Source organism: Talpa europaea (genome assembly GCF_964194135.1).
Source record: "Talpa europaea genome assembly, chromosome: 5".
In the NCBI taxonomy this organism is placed as follows: domain Eukaryota; kingdom Metazoa; phylum Chordata; class Mammalia; order Eulipotyphla; family Talpidae; genus Talpa; species Talpa europaea.
In genome coordinates, this window is record NC_140071.1 from 15,518,755 (window position 1) to 15,540,994 (window position 22,240).

Here is a 22,240-nt window from a genome sequence, read left to right on the forward strand (position 1 = left end):
GTGTGACTCATCTGACCACGTATCTTAGGAGAACTTATCTGTGAGCTTCACGAAGGCTCCATCCTGAGAGGTGTGTGTCTTGAGGCTGTAAACGGGTTGGTGCTGATATATGCAAGCCGGGTCCTTACTGTCCAGACAAACAGGACCCCGCTTGCTCTCAATTCCAGTCTTGGAAATGGGTTTCTTAGGTAAAAGACGAAATCATCTTTGTGTGCCTAGGTGAGTTAGACATATAGGTGCTGAGTGCTGGAAACACACCCCCTCACTCACTCACTCTCCCCTTCCCTTGAAGACTTCATGGGCAGTGGAAGATTTGGAGCATTTTGCTATTTTTCTCTTTTTAACCACATCTTAAGCAACACAGTACGAGCCTGGAAATAAAAACAAAGCAAAATCTAAGATCAGGGCAGGGCAGGGCCTCCCTCATGGCTCAAGGGTTAAGTCTCCGCACTATCACCAGTAAGGCCTGAGTTCAATGCCCTGCCAGGGAGCTAACCCCCATGCTCAGCAGACCTGTCCTGTCCCGCCCACTGCTCCCCTCAGCAGTGTACTTCGGTCCTTCTGCCTGTTCTGCTCCCCACTCTGTCTCTGGTGAATCCTCTCACCCCCCACACTTCTGACCTATACCCTGGTTCTTCTACAAATAAAAAAAAAAAAAAAAAAGATCAGAACAACCCAACCTCTGCCCCCAACCCATGGAATACAGGGCAGAAATTTCTCAAAGAACTTGAGTCGTTTAAAATGAATAGAATTCTTTCCCCTCCTCCCTCTATTGTTACCTTGTTTGCTTGCCCTGCTTTTTATTTGCTGCTTGCGTGCATGTTTTTGCTCACCTGGCTTTTTACCCAAGTACAGATTTAGCTCAGACATTTGCAGAAAAGGAAGTCCATGCCTCCCCCTTCTGATCTTGCCTTACTCCTTCACTAGAGAGCGCCTGCCTTCCCCTCCTGACTAGCAAGATTCTGATGCCCTTCATCCCTCAAATAACTTCTCTGATCGCTCCAGCCTCCTGTCATCTCTGCTTTCTCTGATGGCCAGTTTCATCTGCCTATTTCTCACACTTTAGCCTTAAAATCAGGACAATACCTTCTGACTTCTGAACAGGTAGATGTTTGCAAGAATCCATTGGTAAAGCTCTTGTTTGGACATTCACACTTATTTTCTCTAGAAACGAATATATAGGCACACCTCTGATATACTGTGGGTTTGGTTCTAGAGTACCCCCATAAAGTGACTCACCATCAAGTGAGTCACACACAATATGTTTGTTTTGGGTTTCCCAGCACATATAACAGCCATATTTACAACATACTGTCATCAATTTATTGTTCAATAGCATTATGTACAGCTTTAATACATATCTTCACTTAAACATATTTTATTGCCAAAAAATTGCTAATATCATGTGAGCCTTCAGGGAATTGTGGGGTGAGGGGGTCTCCTGAAAAACACAACTTATATGAGGTGCACTAAAATGAGATGCACCCATATTTACTTAATAGTTATGGGATTATCTTTTAAGCTAGTGGAGGCAGATAGGTGCCTATCAAATACCCCTTTCAACACCCAAAGTGGACATCTGCAATTCCCCCTGTTTCCACTGATAGCAGATACAGCCTCACGAGTTGAGAACAAGGCCCTGCCCAAAGTTCAGTCCTACCAGGAGCAACTCTGGACTGCAGCCAGCCTGGCACTGCCATCCATAGGAGCACTGTGCTGGGTGCTCTGGGGGATACAGAGAGAATAGTCTTCCTCTTGCAGCATTTATTATATTCCATACTGAATTATAGTTGTCTTTCCTTTTCCTGTTCCCCCCTTCTGTACATTAAATCCTTACGAGCCATATGCTATACTGACCTAGAGAGGGGACATCTCGTTCCTTCCAGGGATGGGGGCAATGATATTCCATAGGTTTCCACAGGAACACCCACAGAAATGGGCGACATTATAGAGCAGAAAAGTACATGCACCATGGTCCTCAGATAGGAAATTTTCGGGCCTATTCAAAGACCAACAGGGTCTGTAGAGCAAGTGTTTAACCTGGACTTTCGGTCCCAAGCTAAGGAATGTGGGCTTGTTTTTTGAGTTCTGTGACTCATTGGTGGTTCAAGTTGACTGACAGGGGCCAGAGTTTCTGTTTTAAGGTTTCTCAAACAGTGAGGCAGAGGAAGAGCTGGATGGGAAAAAGACAGAAGCTGTGAGGTGATGGCTGGGGGCCTCTGCTTAGCCTCCCTGAGAGGCAGCAGAGCCGGGGCGGAGGAAGTGGCCATGCTGTTCTAGAAGGCGGGCAGCATTGGGGCTGACCAGCGTAGGAGGGGAGCAGGGCCAGCCTGTCAGCTGCAGTCTGTGGTCTTCTAGGAGCAAGGGTTCCTTGGTGGTCAAGGAGAAGGATGAAACAAGTTTCACCCCTCCCACCTGTGTTTTTATAAGGCAGGGCCAATCCTAAGCAATATTTTCAATGGCGTTTTGTTTACCTTTGAAACCTGTTGCTCCTGTTACCCCACCTCCTTGTCTGTTGGTTCCTTTCTTCATAGATTCCAGAACCATGATTCCTCAAACTCTTCTCACTCCCCCACTGAGGTACCCGCAGTCTCCCCTTTTCCCTAAGAAGTTCCAGGCTTCCAAGAAGCTCTTCTTTCTTCTCTGTAGTCATTTTCTCCTCCCCCCCGCCCACCATCACTACCAACAATAATAACAGCAAGCAACCAACCAACCAATTCTTCCCAGCAGCATATTTATGGACAAAGTAATCTGACTGGTGAATTTAAATGGTGGCCAATAATCCTATGACACTTAGCAAATTGGGGCATTATTTCAAATGAGTTTCTTGTTGCTGTCATTTAAAAATGAAATTTAAAGATCAAAGGCCTCAAGGACAGGGATATTTGCAGAGGAAATACCATGGTAGACCAGCAAGCCTGACCTCAGTAGCTGCTTCCTTAAGATGTTCCTTCTTGTCAGCACTGTCCCTTCAACTTACTAAGTTATGTTTCCTGAGACTCTTACATTTGTTCACAGTGACTTGGAGTAGGAAAGGAAGTGGGGACACCAGTAGTGCTCAGGTATGACCTCTTCTTATAAAGGAGAGGTTGGCGGTTGTAGAGGCTGGATCGTAAACCTATCAAGCTCTGCTGACCAAATTGTTTCTTTGCCACTGCTGCTTCTGTGTTCATGTGAGAGGCAGCCACAGGCAGTGGGCAAGCTCATAGGCAGGACTGTGTTCCAGCAAACTTGACACAAGCAGGTGTGGAGCCAGGTGTGGCCCCAGGCAGCCAACTCCTCTGTAAAGCCTAGGGCAGCTCCTTCCACACCTGCCTTATGGGCCCCACAGAGCACATCTGGGCTTTCCTGTCAGGCTTGTCAGGGAGCATGTGCCCTTGGAAATGTCTGCGGGCAGGTCAGCGTGAATTCAACAGCCCTCCTAAAAAATGCAGAATTCAGGGCCCAGCCCATGTTGCTCTGAAAGGCAGCAGAAAGCTTCATGGTGCTGCCTGGAACTAACAAGCAGACCCACATTTAATCACAGTGTCTCCGGCATGACTGCTTCTCTGCATCAAAAGCCTACCTGGAGGGCATGTCCACTTAGAGCAATTCCTGTCTGTGACAAGACACAGGACCACACAGACCTTCCTCACCATTTGTATAGGAAAAAAGGCCCTGAAAAAATCTGGCGCGTTTGCCTTTATTGTTGATTGAACTTGACCATTATGTGTGTATTGGGGCCCCTCAGACAACTCATCCTGCCTTTCCTGCCAATCCTCCTCTTTCTTCTTGAGGTCTCTTACACATGCCTTTCTGTTTTGACAGCCCTGTCACCTCTCTTTTGGTATGGCTTAAGTTTCTCTGTCTCTCTCTCTCTCTCTCTCACACACACACACACACACACACACACACACACACACACACAATGTTCCTCCAGAGTTTGGGCTTGAGTATATCATAGTCCTCCTCCCAGAGATAGGTCTGTGTGAGCAGGGAGCCAGCTCCTGCTGAGAAATGGCCCAAGGCTCCGCCTTTAGCAGCCCGCAGACCACAGAAGGCCTCCACCCCAGCTTCTCCCCTCCTCTATCACAGGAACATGGGACAAGGGAGAGACTTGCGCTTCATGGAGAATGTCACAGTTTGCCTCCTCTCAGTTGGAAAGTCACACCAAGGAGGGACATGTGGAGATACCCCTTGTTGCTGTCTGCATCTCCTGTTATTTTTGAAGAACTGAAAGTCACTTGAGGACACTGTGCTCTCCTTGGGGACGTGACACGTACCCGGGACCCCAGGAGCAGATGTGGGCCACAAGTCATTACGTTTCTATACCCTTAAAGGTGTCCTTTGCCCAAACTTTCCAAGAGACCTGGAGATCTACTTAATTCTTCCACATAAAAAATTAGCCAAGTAATCATCACCAAAGGATATCAAGCCTGTTCAAATTGTTTGGGGATGGTAAATGCGGGGAAACCAGAAGGGGACTCCAGTAGGGCCAGCAGCCCCGGCGCCTCCCCCCGAATGCATTTGACAGCTCTAGGCTGTGTGCTCTCGTGCCTGGCCCTGAGCCTGCTGCGGTCAGCAGGTTTGACTTTCCAGTGTCACTGTTCTCCTCTTCAGTTCTGAGTTAACCTCTTTGTCGGGAAGCAGTGCCTCTAGCAGAGCCGTCCATTTGTGTTTTAATTTCTGCAGTCAGCTCACAGGCTTCTTGCGACTTCGGGCTGATTTATGGTCATTCTGATTCCCTTTTTCTGAATGGTTATTTATTCCCAGCTCTGGCCTCTCTGATAGCCATCTGGTCCTCCTTTGGTCACTCAAACATCTGCCCCAGGGATTTGGAAAACAAGCTTCCTTTGGCAGCCTAAAAATAATCTCAGTGTGCCGGAGGCCTGAAAGGGAAATCGCCCTGCTCCACTGTCCAGTAGATACCGCCCGGGGGATCAGCCAACAAAGCTTCCCAGGGACTTGGAGCTTGGGTGTCTTCTGTCACATCTGCAGATTATTTTTTTTTCCAAGTGCTGGGAACTGTAAAAACGTGGCATGAACAGGGTGCAGCCCGCCCTCCCGCAGCGTTCCTTGGGAACAGATATGCTTGTGCAAGGGAAATGGTTAGAGATAAAAGCCACGCTTTGCTCAGTTTGTTTGTGAGGCTCCAAGAGTTCGCTGAGGAAGACATGATGCTCAGCACTTCGGCGTTCTATCAGCTGCAGTGTTCGGGATTCATAAATGATTTGGACAGCAGTTAGAGGACTTTTCTAACTACTAGACTTTTAGCATGCACCCGAAGGGCCAGTCTCGTGGGTAATAATAGTTTGTTTCCACCCCCAGAAGACTAAAACTTGCCAGAAGCTAAAACTCAACCCCTATGCAGTTTCTCGTCCGGAATCACTGCTAGTGAGAAGGCCCAGTGCTGCTTTTCAAAGGCTCAGCAAATGAGATAAAATGTCAAAACAATAATGATATTCAGATGATGATTGTGCCAACAAATTCAAATCTCCTTGCAAGTTGTAATTCAAAGACATGAAAATCTTAATTACCATCTAAACTTAAATTTCCTTGACCTATTGAGTTAAATAACAAAGGCTCAATGGCCTTCGATTCTCGTAGTTCTTACTTTGTTCCATCTTTGCAAGTGAGATCCGTGGTGCTGCTCGTCGTCTGCAGCCTGGACTGTTTTCCACTGGAACAAAGACTCTTTCAGCTCCAGGAAAGTTGGATTTGATCAACAGCAAGTCTCTTGTCTGCTTCACTTTTTAGTGAAATGTAAATGGACTTACAATGGTATGAACACATTAGTGCCCTCCTCCCGAGTCTTGACATTTACTAAAATGCACCAATCCCCAACTCTTATGCAGTTGAACCAGAAGAAAATTTTGTCTCCAGCACCGTATTTTGCCAAAGACCATGCCAAGAATTGTAAAAAGTTTGAGATTTTATAGTTTCACAGATGCTGCCAGGAGGGATGAGATTTCTGGGTCAAAAACATGAATCGTGGCACAGCGACTAACTATTGGCTTTCTCCCATCCCAGTGTAGGGCTCTATCCCAGTTTAGAGCTTTATGTTTGCATAAGTTCCCCTTCAGCCCCTGCTCCCCATGGGAATAATGCAGAGGAGCTCAGCTAGTGGCACACACAGTGGATCTGCATCACCGAGGAACCCCCAGCACTGGCCACCTACACCATTTATGATGGACTAGAAGCAAAGCCACTGCCCTTTGCTCCAGTGGGATCCATTATCTTTATTATCTTGGACTATAAACAAACCTGCCCCTTCCTCCTGCGACACTCTCTCTAACTTTCATGACTGTTCATTCTACAAACTTCTTTGAAGAGAGAGATATTCCAGAGTAAAAACAGCCTAGGCCTCCATTCAGAAGCCACATAGAAATGGGAGACAGCCATGGAGAATTGTCTTTTGACAGGCTGTAGCAGAGACCAGATAATCTCAAGTAAAGTTGACAGTGAAAATATTCTTGGTTGCTCTTAAAGATGCCCGCCAACCTAGAGCTGTGGTTTGGAGTCCATGAGCCCATGAGCTCAAGCCAAGCTGGCGGGAACCTTCTCCCATGCTGACCAGCTTGGTCATCCTTCAAGCCCTTTTCATTTGTATCCGAAAGTCTCTGGATTTGCATTTACTCTTTGAGAAGACAGTCTAGGGCTCCGGTTGTGCTGTATCGGGTGTGGATCCTGCGTCCGACAGTTTCCTTATTCCCTGGAGCAGACGTTCTCCGCCTGGATCACGTTATCATCTCTACGGCCTCTCAGCCTAGACGCGCAGGCTGCGTCTTCTCTCCCCATCCATTGAGCTGGAAAAACACCCTCTCTGCAGATTCCTGACCCAGACCTGCTGTTGATGATTCTGAAGCTCGTGCCCTTAATGAGCTGGGAAGGGCTCTCCCCTCTGGCCCTGCTCCTTGAGAGTCATCTTTGCTCTGGTTTCTAAGTGTCGCGAGGCCGACTGCATTGCTTTCTGTTACGCGACTTGGGGCAGCAATTAGATAGGCTGGCCGCCTCTTGGGAAGAAAACTCACTCAAGTTTCTGTTTACCCTTTCCAAGTGGACTCCTTTCTCCTTTCACAGGCTGGCTGGCTGAATCGCTGTGCCTTTTTCACTTGCCTGGTCCTTTGCTTTCTGCTGCAGAGTTCTTTTCCTGCAATCCTCTTCTTCATTCTGTCGTGAGGGGCCCAGCACTGTGTAAGGGGTGGACTCACTGAGCCCTCTGTGTGCCGAAGGCGCCATTGCTCAAAGGCATCTCCACCACCACCACCTCTGAGTTGGCTCATTCCACCCAGGAGACATTCTCCCATGAGTCCGACATTAAGTTCCGCTTGGGCCCCTTGGGTATGTCTGGTGTTTGCTTCCTTTATAGTCCTCATTTCATACAGTTCTCAAGGGATTTCCATCAGGCAACAAAAAAACCTGTCCATTTAAAATGTACCCAGAAAAAAATTTTTTTAAGTTCTTCCTGGTCTTCCTCATCCTGCTCACCTTTCAACCTGATCCCTCTTGGGATAGCCAACCCCAGTCCTCTTCCTCAAACTCTTTGCATTTGTTAAATCACATCCCTCCTTGTTTGCCAGGTCTGGCATCCCCTGGGAAGTCCTTGGGTTCTGTTCACGCTTGGTTTTCCCTTGCTTCCTCAGTTAAGTTTCTGGAGGTCCCAGTCACCCCCATCTAGACATACCACAGTGTCCCCTCACGCTTGAGATCCTACCTTGAGGAGTTTGGACTGACCAGCATTTCTCTTTTCCTTCTACATCATTCTACCCTGGACTGCACCATCTTCCTCCTCTCCCTTCCATTCAGCTGTCATCCAAAATCCCCTCCTGTGGTTTAAAGAGATCTCGTTCTTCTGCTAACAAACCATCTTGCTCGCTTTGTTTTTTCTCTTCTACTACTCCTATTCTGACCAGAGCACCAGCACATGTCCTCAAATCCTTCTTGGTGTCATGTGCAAACCTGAGCCCTAAAAACTAAGGGCTCCAACATGTGCCTTTAAATCTGCCTTCCTCATGGTTAGATTTCCTATAATTTCTCATCTGCAATCCAAGGAGATGGTGTATTCTCTTGGGGTACCTGTTTTTGCTTGGTCACGAATTAAATCCACAATCTTCTGTAGGTGTGAAGCTGGAATGTGTGTCTCTACAGTCTGGAGACATAGTCGTGGTCTATATAATTATCAAATTTAGAGGTGCCCTGAGTCCTGATGGACAGCGAGCTGGTGCTTCTTTCTTCATTTCAACTAAACCTTCACTACACCCCCATGATGCACATCACTAGTGCTCTCGAATGCATTCTTATTTAATCCTCGTAATAACCCTATAATTACAAGGTAATTTTAACCCTATGAAAGAAATACGGTTACTCCTGTTTTACATAATCACAGAAGTGCCCGACATCAACACTATTAATATGTTATGGACACAGTTTGTGCCTCTGCCTGTGGTGTCTGCAAATTGTATTCTCTCCTGTGCTTGCAGCTCATGCAGAGTGGACAGATGTTTCCACACTTGCTGGTTTTAAATACCTGTGTTTAGAATAAACAGCAGCACGAAGATAACAACTCCCTCATCTTTTGGCTAAAGGGCTGCTTGGGGCAGCCGGGAGCCTCCACACTCCCTCTCTGCAGTAAGCCGGAGGAAGGGTAGAGAGGACTGGAGAAATGACAGTTCAGTCCCATATTGGAGGCTGGTTCTGTTTGGGCCACGATCCAGCTGCGAAGGCACAGGCCTGCCCCACTCCCATAGCCGGAGCCTCTGTGTGCTTATTCCCTCTCTGGGTGATTCTGGTGCACTTCAAAGTTAGTCTCAGTCATGGCCAAGCCCTGGGAAGGTCCCTCCGAATCAGGTCCACTCGAAACACCTGCATCCATCTCGTTCCATTGTATCGGTGTTTCTTCTAACTACTTCAGCTTTACCGCCGTTCCCACTTCCAGATAACCCTCTTGGACAACCCCCAAGCCTTTGGGGGTGTCCTGTGCACAAACTGGGTTGCTTTCAGGCTTTCTCCGGTGCCAGTTAAGGATTCAGCTTCTCAAGTCAGCTCCATTACCACACATTCATCTACTTACTTGTCTTAGGATTTTGTTGCTGTGTCTTCTCTCTGCCCTTGTAGAAGCACATCGTTTATTTTCAAAACCTCTTCCTGTCATTTTAGTGCAATCTCAAGAGGGAAATCTGCCATCTTTAGTCAGAATCCTCTATCATTTGATGCTTTCTAAATCAGCATTTCTAAATTCAAACCCCATTTTTCAGACGAGGATATCAGATCTCAAAGAGGTTGATTAACATGCTTGAATTGCTAGTAAGAGGTGCAACCAGAATGCATAGTCAAACCACTGGATTCTAAACACTCTGCCTCACTATAAAACCAGAAACTGAAGATTCTTCTTGATGGAGAGATCATCTCACTGGTTACAGGTGTCAAAACTGCAGAGACTTTAGCATGGAGATTGCTAAGTTATACAGGCTTCCCCCATTCACTGAAAGTAGACTCTTCCTGCTGATTATAATTCAGTGAGTTATTTTGGGGTTTTCCATATGAATAATTGGTAATAGAATCCCAAAATCCCAAAAATAACCTACCAAATAGAAACATTCTTTCCGATAGCAGGGGAAACCTATATTACATTCTATTTAATATATAATGACCTGGTTGCATAACATGATTTCGAAATGCTGATGAATAATACAGTAAGTCCTCACTTAGCATTGTTGACTGCAACTTTAACTGAAGCCTATAATTGATGGAGAAAATTTAGGAAGAAAGTTTCACAAGGCCAGAAACCAGAAGTAGGAACAAGGAGAATTGTCAGTCATTACAAAGAGGACCACCAGTCCTTCGTATTAGCCCAAGCAGACCCTAGAAGTGATAGGTTCCACAACAGATGAAATCCACGAAGGAATTCATCCCCTGCAGAGAACAGTCTATAAGAACAACTGGCAAAGGGTCATTTCCTTTTAATAGTAGTAGTAGTAGTAGTAGTATTTTATATGTTTTTTACATCATTTTTCATTTTTGCACAATGTATGCATTTTCATCTTGGTTAATAGTCCCCATACAATTCCCACCCCCCTTGTTCTGAGCCTACTTCCTCAGCCCCCCCCACCCCGTAGTGTGTCTCTGGTTTATAGTTGCTTGTTGATTTTGATTTTTACTTTATTGTAATTAGCCTTTTTCCTGGTCTAAAGGGTCATTTCTTGCCTTTAACAACTGCCTGGGAGTTGTTTGGGAGATGCAGACATCTTCCTTTTCTCTTTCCCTTTTTTTTTTAATAAACATGCTGCATGCTGCTGAGTGAGGGACTCTGCTAAAATCACTTATCACAAGGACCCAGGAACCCCACTCACCGCACCCCAGCATCATGATACCAATTGCCCCACAGGCCAATTGATATAAACAACAAATTCCTGTGGCCTACTTTTGGTCACAGAAAACTTGTGAGTAAAAATGCTGAATTTCTAATGTTCAACAGTAATTGGTATTCATTCCTTCCTTTTTTAACCTACTTACGCCAGCTCGGGTTAGCGTAACCAGAGCCTGTGCCAGCAGCTCAGGGTGTAAGGCCAGAACAACCTTACAGGTCTGTCCTTCCTTCTTTTGCAGATTGCACGCACACACACTCAGCTTGGGACAATTTAAACTCACCAGTGAACCTGACGTGCACACCTTTGGGGGGTGTGAGGAAAGCCATACAGACATGGGGAGAATGCAAACTCCACAGACCTGCTCCCCCACCCCCAGTGGAATTTTTCCCCCCATCAACATTATAATGAAACAATGTCGAACAAACTGCATTATTTGAGGACATTATTTGCTGTAGGCGCTATCAAATCTTCCTCTGAACCAAAGGCCTTCCATGAGAACTTCTTGCACATTTCATTTTAGAACAACCAAATGACATCATTTCCAGGACTATTTGATTTGTTCTATAGATCGGGGGGGGGGGGGGGAGGGAAATACAGCAAAGGGACTTTCTCGGAGTATGGCATTTGGACATTTTTAGACAATAGCTGTAAGACTGCAGAGAGATTCATTGTAATCAAAATTGCACTTTGTATGTTGCTGCTTCCTGAAATAACCTGGAACTAACGTATTGTAGCTAAGCAACCTACTTCCTGTTCATTGACTTACAAGCCACCTACCATGGTAGATCAGTTTTCTGTTACAGGAGGAAATGGTTCCACTTAAATGCAGAGGTCTGTGCTGACACTTTCAGGGGCTTCTTAAACAGGACTTCAGCCCTGCCTGGAGCTCGGCAGTGTACAGTGTGCCCACTTGGAAATCTCTCTCCATCCAGGCTCAGTGATTTCAGCTGCAGACTTTCAACGTGATGGAACATACTCCATCTTTACGTAAGATTTCGTGGGTGTCAGAAACCTTAGGTGTTAAATAGCTCCTAAAAACCATATCTCATCTTATTCTTCTGTGCAGTTGAGTGAAAAAGAGATAATATTGTTCTTCAAGGCTGTGCATTTCTCCCTTCTATGTTACCTTTTAACTACCTTTAGATTCTGAAAATAAAAAATTTCACACCCCTTGCACTTGGGCTGGCCACTTCCTTCTCAGCCCCTCCTGTGGGCGTTTGTGTCACCTCCATCATCTCTTCGATGGTATGAAAACCTGGAGGGTGCTGGAGAAAGAGGAGAACTGGAGAGAACACCCTAAGTCCAGAAGCCGTAGGCTGGGGCTGGTTTTTCCCTCCTGCTGTGAGCACCTCCTGGAGGTGTAGACCCTGGTCTCCACCTAGTGGACCACCCACTTGAGGGCCACCACGGGGGCAATGACTTGCCAGCTGAGGACTACCTTTCTCTGTAGGCAGGATGGCTGCGTCAGGTGGTGTAACCCGAAAGCATCAGGAACCTAACTCTGTCTCCAGTAATTGCTGTTTACAGTCTGGAGACAGATTCTTTCCAATAAGTGTTTAAGCCAAGTAGAGGCTCCGCCGCCCTGAGGCCTCTGGCTGGAGGCTCCATTTGCATGTCTCCTCCTGTGCCCAGGGCCCTGGCCTGTCTCCAGGAGGGCACATTTGCACTGTTGTGTGGATTAATGTCACGATTTGGCATTGGGAAAAACATCCCTCCAGAGAATCGCTAAAATCAGCCTCAGGATTCCATTCTTGCCTTTACTTCATAATTTAGACCTGGAGACCTGCCAGCCTCTGACATCGTAATAGGAATTCACCAAAGTCGTCTTTGTTTCATGTAGCAGGATGCATTTCTATTCCCACTGCCCCTTTCTCGGTTTGCCTGTGTCTGCTCATTTCTCAGAACTCCCCCACCTTCTCATTCAGAAAGATACTTGAACTTAGAGAGCGGGACTTTTCCAGATCCTTGTATATTAATATAGAATTTATATATCATCAATTATGCCCTGAATGGGGAGGAAGTAAGAGGGTTAACCCAGGAGATGACTCTCATTCCTCACTTGCACATTTTCATATACTGAATTTGATGTGTGATGGATAACATTTATCACCTGTTGCAATTCAGCATTCCTTTTTAACAATTACCTGACTTTTTGATGACTGCTCAGTGTTAGAGGATATATGTTCTGTCTTTTTAAAGTATGTATGTGTTCCTTAGTGTGGATCTGTTTCTAATTTGAGGTGACACTGGTTTAAACGCTGTGTTTGATGCAGAGATACAGGGTCACACCTCTGCAGATGTATGTTACCACACCACACCCCCCATCAAGGCACTCCAGTCCATTGGGCCCCTCCCTGCTTTGCTCTCCATCCTCCGCCTTCCCCTGTCGTGGCATCAGTTCTACTGACAGACTGACAGGGTTTGTTTTGGTTCAGGTTTGCCTGACCCTTTGTCTTGTTTCTCTGTATTCCACATAGGAATAAAACCATCTGGTATTGCTTCTACTTTTGCCTCATTCCACGTAGCATAACCCTCCAGTTCCATTCATGTTGTTGCAAATGGCAATAGTTCATCTTTCTCTATAGCTGCATAGTATTTCATTGTGTATATACCAGAGCATCATAATCCACTCACCTGTCATTGGGCACTTAGGTTGTTTCCATAACTTGGCTCTTATAAGTGGTGCTGCAATGAACATAGGGATGCACATATCTCTTTGAATTAGGGTTTTTTTGCTTTCTTCGGGTAGAAACCTAGGATTGGATTTGCAGGATCATATGGTAAGTCTATCATGAATGTGTGAGAAACCTCCATATTTTTATTTATTTATTTTTTTTTTTTGAGAAACTTCCATACTGAACTAGTCTGCATTCCCACCAACAGTGTTTGAGGGCTCCCTTTTCCTTACCCACTTGTCCACACTTGTTTCTGGTCTTATTGATATAGGCAGTTCTCACAGGTGTGAAGTCGTTATCTCCTTGTGGTTTGGGTTTGCATTTTCCTGGTAAGTGATAGCATTCTTTTACGTGCCTATTCACCATCTGTGTGTCATCGTTAGAGAAGTGTCTATGTAGCTCTTTTGCCCATTTTAATTGAGTGTTTTTTTTTTCTTAAGTTGTACAAGTTCTTTGTATATCTTAGATCTTAACCCCTTGTCAGATGTATAATGTCCAAGTATTTTCTCCATTCATTAGGGTGCCTTTTCATCTTAATGATTGTTTCTTTTACTAAGCAGATATTTTTCAGTTTGATATAATCCCATTTGTTTACTTTTGGTTTTGTTTGCCTTGCTGCTTGAGTCAAATCCCCAAAGACATCATTGAAGTCAATGTTGTGGAATACTTTGCCTGTTTTCTTCTATGTATTTTATGGTTTCTGATCTCACATCCACACCTTTAACCCATTTTGAGTTAATTTTTGTGTTTGATATAAAATAGTCTAGTTTCATTCTTCTGCATGTGACTGTCCAGTTTTACCAGTATCAGTTATTGAAGAGACTTTCCTTTCTCCAATGTATACTTTTGGCTCCTTTGTCACAAATTAACTGTCCATATATGTGTGGGGTTAGTTCTTTGGTATCAGTTCTATTCCATTGGTCTGTGTGTCTATTTTTGTTCTAATAACCATACTTTTTGATTACTGTAGCTTTGTAGTATACTTTAAAGTCTGACAATATGGTGCTTCCATTCTACCTCTCTTTTGTAAGGATTGCTTTGGCTATTCAGGATCTTTTCTGGTTCCATATACATTTCAGTAATGCTTATTCTGTTTCTTTGAAGAATGTCATTGAATCTTTGACAGGGATTGCTTTAATGTGAATGTTTTAATATTTCATATTTTTCTCTTGAGAACTTTGAAAGGAAATTTCATTTCTTTAACATATCTTGTAAGTTTCATAAATATAAATTTTACCCCCAAGTTTTCTATAAATTCTCTCAAGTAAATGTTCCTTTTCTAGTCTAATAAAGTGGGGTTTTGGTCTTTTTTTTTTTTGTATTTTTGGCTTTTCTCAGATGGATGGCATCATCTTTTCTGCATCACATTGAGGATCTGGTACCATAGATGACCTATAGATAGATAGGTGGTCTGGCTTTATATGAGTGCCACCATGTATCCTGAGTAATGCTGGATTTTGGGAGGTTTTTAATCACTTCTCAAGGGTGTTAGCACATGGAATACCTAGTTGTTTAGGGGTACAGTTATTTGGCTACTACAAAATTCAAGTTTTACTGTATTTTCTTTTAGTTTGGGGGTTATATTTTTATTCTTTCATATGTACACATGTTCTACTCACCCTCCACCAAACCACCTGTACAATACCCACTTTACCTCCCTCTATCACCTCCTCTTTCCTCCCCTGTTCCCTCTGGTAACCATTAAATTCTTCACTAAATCCAAGATTTATTCATGCTATATTTTGCCAATGTAGGTCTTTTGGTTATTTATATTCCGTATACAAGTGGAAACAGCTGAATCTTCCACTTTCTGACTTCACTTAACATAATCACCTCAAAGTCTATCCATTTTGTCCCAAAAGCCACTAGTTGATCATTTTCATGGTTGCATAGCATTCCATTGAGTATATATTCCATGGTTTCTTTATCCATTCATCTTTGAAGGACACTTAGGTTGGCTCCATGACTTGGCAACTGTGAACAGTGCTGCTATGTACATAGGAATCCCAGCCAAAGCGGTTAGGCAAGAAAAAGACATAAAAGGGGTCCCAACTTAAAAAGAGTGGAACTGTCACTATTTGTAGATGGCATGTCAATATACTTAGAGAATCCAAAGACTCTATCAAAAAAGTAATAGAAATAATAAATAAATACAGGAAAGTGGCAGGATACAAAATCAATATACAAAAATTGGTTGCATTTCTGTATGCAAACAAGGTATTTTACCTTATTTTAATAAACTTAGAACAGAGTTTAAATTTCTGGTTTCAGTTTCTGTTGCAACTTGCATTTACAAAAAAGCTGTGACCCATAAGTCAGGAGATCTGGGCTCTTGTTTGTGGCTTTCTGACCACCTGGGTGACCTTGACCAACAAGTTTCCTCAAGAACTCAATGATCCTTAGGCCCTTTCCAGTTTGAAATCTTCCTTATTTTTTGTTCTGTGCTGTGAGATGCATGCTGAGGAGGAGCTTGCCAGCACGGGGCCTTATGGATGCAGGTTATCTAAAGGACTGTGCATGAACCTTTTTCCTCATCTGACACCTGCCCTGCTGATCGGGGAAGGACTTGCCTAAGTGCCTCCCATCAGCTCTGTGCTCTCTGCATTTCAGATGCCTGGGACAGATGAGCCCCAAGATTTGTGTGGCCCTGAAGACTCCAAGGGGAACTTGGAGAGTCCAAAACAGGGCAGCAGTAAAATGAAGCTCAAGAGTCGTCTGTCTGGTAAGTAGAAGTCTCTGCCTGATACAGCCTGCCTGGAAATAGCTTCCAGCCTAAGGAGTGGGAAGATGTGATTATTAAAAGGATAAGTTCTTTTTTCATTAAAACCTCAGAGTTGTTTCTCTTTTAGCTGGTGCATGCCCCGGGCATAGCAGATGCATCCAGTCTGGCTACCCCTATGAAAATCTTTATTGGAGTCATAATGAAGTGAATGTCAACATCTCTGTTTCTGCTTAAACTTAAATTCTGTGTGTATTTGGCTCATTTACTTTAATAGATCTTCAGGCAGCCCTTTCACAACCCCTGGTCTACCAGAACATGGGGCAAAGAGCAACTTATTTAATAGCAAATCTATAGTTCAACAAATCAGAGGGGGAAATGGGATGGAGTTGCTAGTTTTTGCAACAAATAGATTCACCCCTTCCTTAGGAACCTCCTTATAGTGGCTGACCTTGGTGCCGAGAGCACAGGCTGTGTGCAGGGACCTATTAGGACTGTCCTAGGCATGTCTGTTTTCATGGGTGCTTTCCTTTATACTAAAAAATTATATGTTGTGCCTGCATTGGAATTAAGCTGCAATCTGGATTCAGTCATATGTATTCATTGCTTTAGGTTCTCCTTTTTTTCTGATTTAAAGGAAATTAAAATTAAAACATTTTATTGGACCTCTGAAAGTAGATGTGCCCTGGGCACGGGGCCCAGAGCCCGGTGGGGAGTCGGCCTGGGCAGCCACCCTGGGAAACACCCAGAGTAGCAGGAGAGCAAGCACTTGGAAGGTTGGCAGGACTAAGTTTCCCTCCCTCAGCTCTTGAGTTACCTGTGGCCTTGGGCTGGTCGGCTAACCTCCCTGAACTTCCTCTCCCTCATCTGAAAAAAGAGATGACAATCCTGACTTTGACGGGATGAACAGATTAAAAGCAAACTAACAAAAAAACCATAAAGGGCCTCGGGACAAAATAGGGGTGTTAGCAGCCAAAATAAATTATCCGATTCTCTTCCTGCCATCCTAAGCAGTGGGGAGGGCTGCTGTGTCTTACACTGCCCGGCCCTTCAGTTATACTCAGGTAAGTGGGCAGATTTATTTTACTTTTTCTTAATTTATTGATATTGAAGTAGCACTGTTGCACGTCCTTGCCAGTGTTCTGGCAGTGTAGGCTCTCCCCCTCGGGTGGAGGACGGTCAACACTCCTGCCACCGAGGCCCGCACAGTCCTCCACCAACGTCCGCTGTGCTCTCTGGCTCCCACCTCTCACCTCTCCCATCCCCCTCATAAAACCCCAGCTCTATGGTCAGTTTGCAAAGGTTGGTTTTAAAGCTTGTCTTTAACCCTTTGCTTGGTTTTTCTATATTCCACCTGTAAGTGACACCATCTGGTCTTTATCTTTTACTTTCTGGCTTATTCACTTAGCATAATTCCCTCCAGCTCTATCCATGTTACTGCCAATGGTCCAGTTTATCTCTTTTGGTCACTGAGCAGCATTCCATTGGGTATATTCCACGTCATCTTAATCTGCTCATCTGGTTTTGGGCACTTAGGTTGTTCCCATTTCTTGGCTATTGTAAATAGTGCTGCAATAAACATAGGAGTATAGGTTTCCTTTTGAATTAGTGTTTCTGTATTTTTTTAGTAGCTGCCTAGGTGTGGAATTGCTGGGTCATATGGCAGATCCATTTTTAGTCTTTTGAGAAACCACACTGCTTTCCAAAGTGGACCGTTCACATTCAAGTGAGCAGGTGTAGGACCATATATTCGCCCTTGGATTTTTTATGTTTTAAAGCAGAGTAGCAAAACGAACCACTTTGTACTTTATAACTCCAAATCATTAGGCAGTGTACCTCTGTGTATATGCTAGGGCGTGGGTTTGGGACAGAAACACCCATTAGCCCAAAGAAGACCTCAGGGAAATAATGCAAGTCCTGTGTGTTGGGGGTGGAGACTCACCATGACTTTGGGGTCTTCAGGTTAGCCGTCTTGGCCGAGTTGGTCAATAATTCATAACAGATCCAGGGGAGGAGCGTGGAGCTCTGGGGAAATACAGGGACCTTTGAAGCCAGTATGGTCACATTCCTCATTTTATAGACGAGACCTGCAGTGTTAAATGAATCCCAAAGGTCACTCATTTGGTGCCAGGAAAGAGATCTGCCTCCCACACAGTGTTCTCACCCACCCCCTGGCTTCCTGAGGATTCTCAAAGGAATCCTGTTCCCCCGACTGAGGCTTTATGATACAGATGTGAGAAGAGGATGTAGCCGAAGGACCTTTTAGATCTGTGATTCTCTAATTGTTCATACTGTTAATTTAGAACAAGCAGCTCATTCAGTTGAGTAATAAGTCCAGGACTGGCTACTGTCTGCCACAAATGGATGCCACTCTCTTCCTTTGTCCTCCCCAGACACCCAGATACCCTAACAAGGAATTGTGGACTAGGGCAAGAATACATGTATGAAGTCAGCTCCAGTTGTGTTCAATTCCTAGTTCTGCCTCTATTGGGCTGTGTAACATGAGACAAGTGGCTGGACTTCTCTGTGTCTCTGTTTCTTCATCTGCAAGGGCTATACGGTGGAGTTGAGAGGTACACATGGCACTGCCCACAGGCTCTCGCCACATGCTAACTGCCAGTGTTACCACCAGTCAGATTCACCATGGTCACTTATTTACATTATCATCATCCTCTCCTCTTTTCCTCTTGCAGAAGACGCTTACATGGTTTCAGACAGGAAGATTCTCAGGAACTTTTAGGCCACAAGAAAGCATGCACGAGAGATACCAAATCTGGAAGTTTCTCCAGGTGGTAACACTCAGAGGAGGCATGCAAGGATGTGAGAGAAAGGAAGATCAAGACCTTGGAGGATTTGGTGGAGCAGAAGAGGCTCAAAACAATAGTCCAGGCTTAGGACAAATTGCACCAGCAATGTTTAGGGACAATTGGGAAAACATTTTTTAAAGAAGTTTTTTTGGCAACCGTTTCTCCTCCTCTGCTCTCTGAAAGATCCAGTAATCCAACGGTAACAGTGATTCAGTCCAGCAGAGGTCCTCGAGCAATTAGAGGAAAGGAGATTCTCGGGTTTGGAGGTGATGGTGCAGGCAAAGTTGAGTAAAACTTCGAGGGATATATATATATATATATATATATATATATATATACACACACACACACACACTCCTGGGTTTGGGGAAGCATGTGGGCAGAGGCCAAGTCCTCTCCTTTGAGACTCAGCAGACTGCAGTAATGAATTCATGTAGCTGGGTGGTGGGAGATAAGACTGGAGAAATAATTTGGAGACATGTTCAAGAGGCTTAAAGCACTGGGTCTGCATTCAGTCCTGTGAAATATGTTCAGTCTGAAGACATTTGAATATGAGAGATTTTCGTGTTGTCAGCTGCTAATTTGTCCGTCCTGTAAACCTGGGTGTTTGTTTCTTGTTAAAGTGCGTCACTCTGATGTTCACATATCGGTATGATCTGCAGACACTACTGTATGTGGTTTCTCTTCGATTGATGGCAAATGCCTCCCTGCCAGCTCACAAAGAATTTTCGTCTGATAAATCTTTTTCAGATGAGTAAGCATGCCAAGATAAATTAATCTGGTCATGAATTATTAAGTCATGAATTATTAAGGGAGTTCTGTAAAGAGGTTCCAGCCATTTGCACTAAGATTTTGCCGTCTGGCTCCAAAATGACTACAGGGATGTGATCTGTTATTTCGTGGAACATTCTTACTGATATCCTAAGCCATGTTTTCCTTATTTTGTATCTCTTTTTTTTTTTTTTTGCCAACAAGTTTCCCTTTTAATTTTGGCATTTTGATTCATCCATGTTAATGTCTTAGCTTTGTGATCTTTAAGTGGAAAATTGTCTTTGATGGCAAAGGAATTCCAGGTACTTGAAAATCTATATCACAAAATTACCTTTTAGCTTTTGGAAAACCAAACCTTGCAGTGATGTCCATTATAACTGGATCAGCACTATTCTAACTTTCCATCATTAGTAGAAACTCAATAATATAGTATTTTTAAAAGAGTACAAAATCACCTTGTTTTAATCCATGAAAAACTGAGAAATTTTATGATGAATTAAAATTTTATATCACATGAAGCTTTACACAGTATATGAGAACTTAATATTTTAAATATTTCAAAGAATTTCGAATTGTGTATAGCTACACACTTGTGTATATGCACATAAAACATAAACATTTTAATATGATTTGATATCAATTATACTAATATAATTGATCTTTTTAGATTAATATTCCTTAAATTATCTTACTTTTAGCAAGCATATAATATGAAAAAGGCATTGGTCAATGTATCTTCAAAATTATTACTATAAAGGGGGAGCTCCTATACTTCTAAAACAAAACACTATAAGCTAATGTTACCTCAATAAAAGATAATAAAAATTGTTACTATAAAGAGTTCTTAAATAAGATGCAAAAGTACTAACCATAAAAGGGAAAATAATATATTGAGCTACACTGAAACTATAAATTTTTATTCATCCAAAAATATCATTAAAAGAGTGAACAAGCAAGTAATAGACATGGGGAAGATTCTCCGACAGACCCACAAAGGACTCGTATCCAAGATATAGTAATGCTAAAAAAATTAAAACTTCTATAGATAACAAAAAACAAAATAGTCCATGAGCGGAAGCCTTGAAAAGGCACTACAGAGTTTACAAAACTACCAATGAATATTTGAAAAGAAGCTCAATTTCATCCATCAGCAGTGAAATATGAATTAAAAACCACAATGAAATACCATTATGTATCGACCAGAGTGGCCAAAATTTTAAAAACTGATACTGCCCAGTGTAACAAGGATGTGGAAAAAAGTTGAACTCTCACATCTGATGAGCTGGTAGTGGTAAAAGTGACTACCTGTGGCACAGCATCTCCCTTCCTTGGTCTGCTCCCAACAAAAATGAAAGCACAGGAGATAATACACAAGAGGATTCAAGACAGTCAGCTCTAAATCAGGGTCTGCAAACCTCTGTCCACAGCTCTAGAGACATGTCCCATGAGCTAGAAATGCTTTTACATTTTTAGTGGGTTATGAAAAAAAATCTTAAGAATATGCCAGAGACCATCTGTGCCCCACAGAACTAAAACATTTACTATCTTGCCTTTACCCAAAAAAAGATTTCTAGATCTAAAACTAGAAACAAACCAAATGTCCGTCAGCAACAGAAAGGATAAATAAACCGTGGTGTGTTTACATAACAAAGAATATACACAAATGGATGAACAAACAATCAGCATGTAACGTGACCCAATTCCACAGACAGATGCTAAGACCAAGAAGCCAGATACACAAAAAAGCACATGGTATACACGCTCATTTATATAAAATCCAAAAATAGGTAAACATTTAAAGTCAGGGTGATGTTTACTTTTGGATGAGGGTTGGTCAGTGGTATTAAAAGGACACTGAGGGCCTCCCCGGTGGCGCAGCGGTTGAGCGCTGGGTTGCGAAGCTGCCCGGGGCCTCTGCGGCGCAGGTTCGATCCCCGGCTGCTCCCCGGCCACCAAAGGAGGGTCTCACATGGCGCGCAGACCTCTCCTGCCGCCCGCTGCTCCCCTCAGCAGTGTACTTCGGTCCTTCTGCCTGCTCTGCTCCCCGCTCTGGCTCTGGTGAATTCTCTCACCCTCCCGTGCTTCTGACTGTACCCAGTGCATGTATAAACAAACAAACAAATAAATAAATAAAACATGCCTCTATTAAAAAAAAAAAAAGAAACAAAAAAACAAAAGGACACTGAGGTTCTGCTAATATTCTGTCTTTTCCCTGGGTGGTGTTTGCCTTGTGAAATTTCATGGACCTGTACACTGCCAAGTTGTGTCTATTTCTTGGGAGTTGTTATGCTTTAACAAAACGTTTATTGACAAAGTCGTGACTATACATGAAAAATAGCCTCTACCCCAACGATGGAGCTACACTGACAACGTGGTATTCCTCTGTCAGTGGAAAATGTTTGACGGATCACATCCTCGCTCCTATCTGTTGCCTCACCAGCCGCAGCTACAACGTGGTCGAACATACCCATTGACCCTTATCCAGCCCCGTCCCTTCAAATACTGGCACCTTCAGAGTCTGGTGTCTGCGGCCTCGACACACAACTAGCTCACGCAGAGCTTGACGGTAGAACGCAGCGAGCTCGAGCCTTTGAGCGTCGGCAGAGCCACGTCTTCTGAAAGCCATGGACATGGTGGAAAGGCGACCAGTTTATGCCCCTGTATGTGCTTGTGATATTTTTGTCCCATATCACACCATGTTTTACCCTTCTTTTTTCAAGGGGGTGTGCACCGCCTAGAGTCTGTCGAAGAATATAATGAGCTGATGGTGCGGAATGGGGACCCCCGGGCCAGGATGTTGGAGGTGTCCCGAGATGGCCGGAAGCACTCTCTTCCCCAGCTGCTGGACTCCTCCGGGGCCTCGCAGGTAGGCCCCTGCCGGGGAGCTCTTGACTTCTCCAGAGTCGCAGTTGCTTAGCTAGG

General features: G+C 44.0%; 1 protein-coding gene across 1 annotated transcript in view; it reads left to right on the forward strand.

Annotated features, from left to right (window-relative positions):
• Positions 1-22,240, forward strand: part of PDZD2 (PDZ domain containing 2) — a gene marked incomplete at both ends in the record, with an annotated part of 207,467 nt that overhangs the window by 144,692 nt on the left and 40,535 nt on the right. Inside the window, 2 exons of the mRNA XM_084233525.1 lie at positions 15,632-15,743; positions 22,039-22,184. Coding sequence (XP_084089651.1) covers positions 15,632-15,743; positions 22,039-22,184 — 258 coding nt within the window. The remainder of the gene's footprint in view (positions 1-15,631; positions 15,744-22,038; positions 22,185-22,240) is intronic.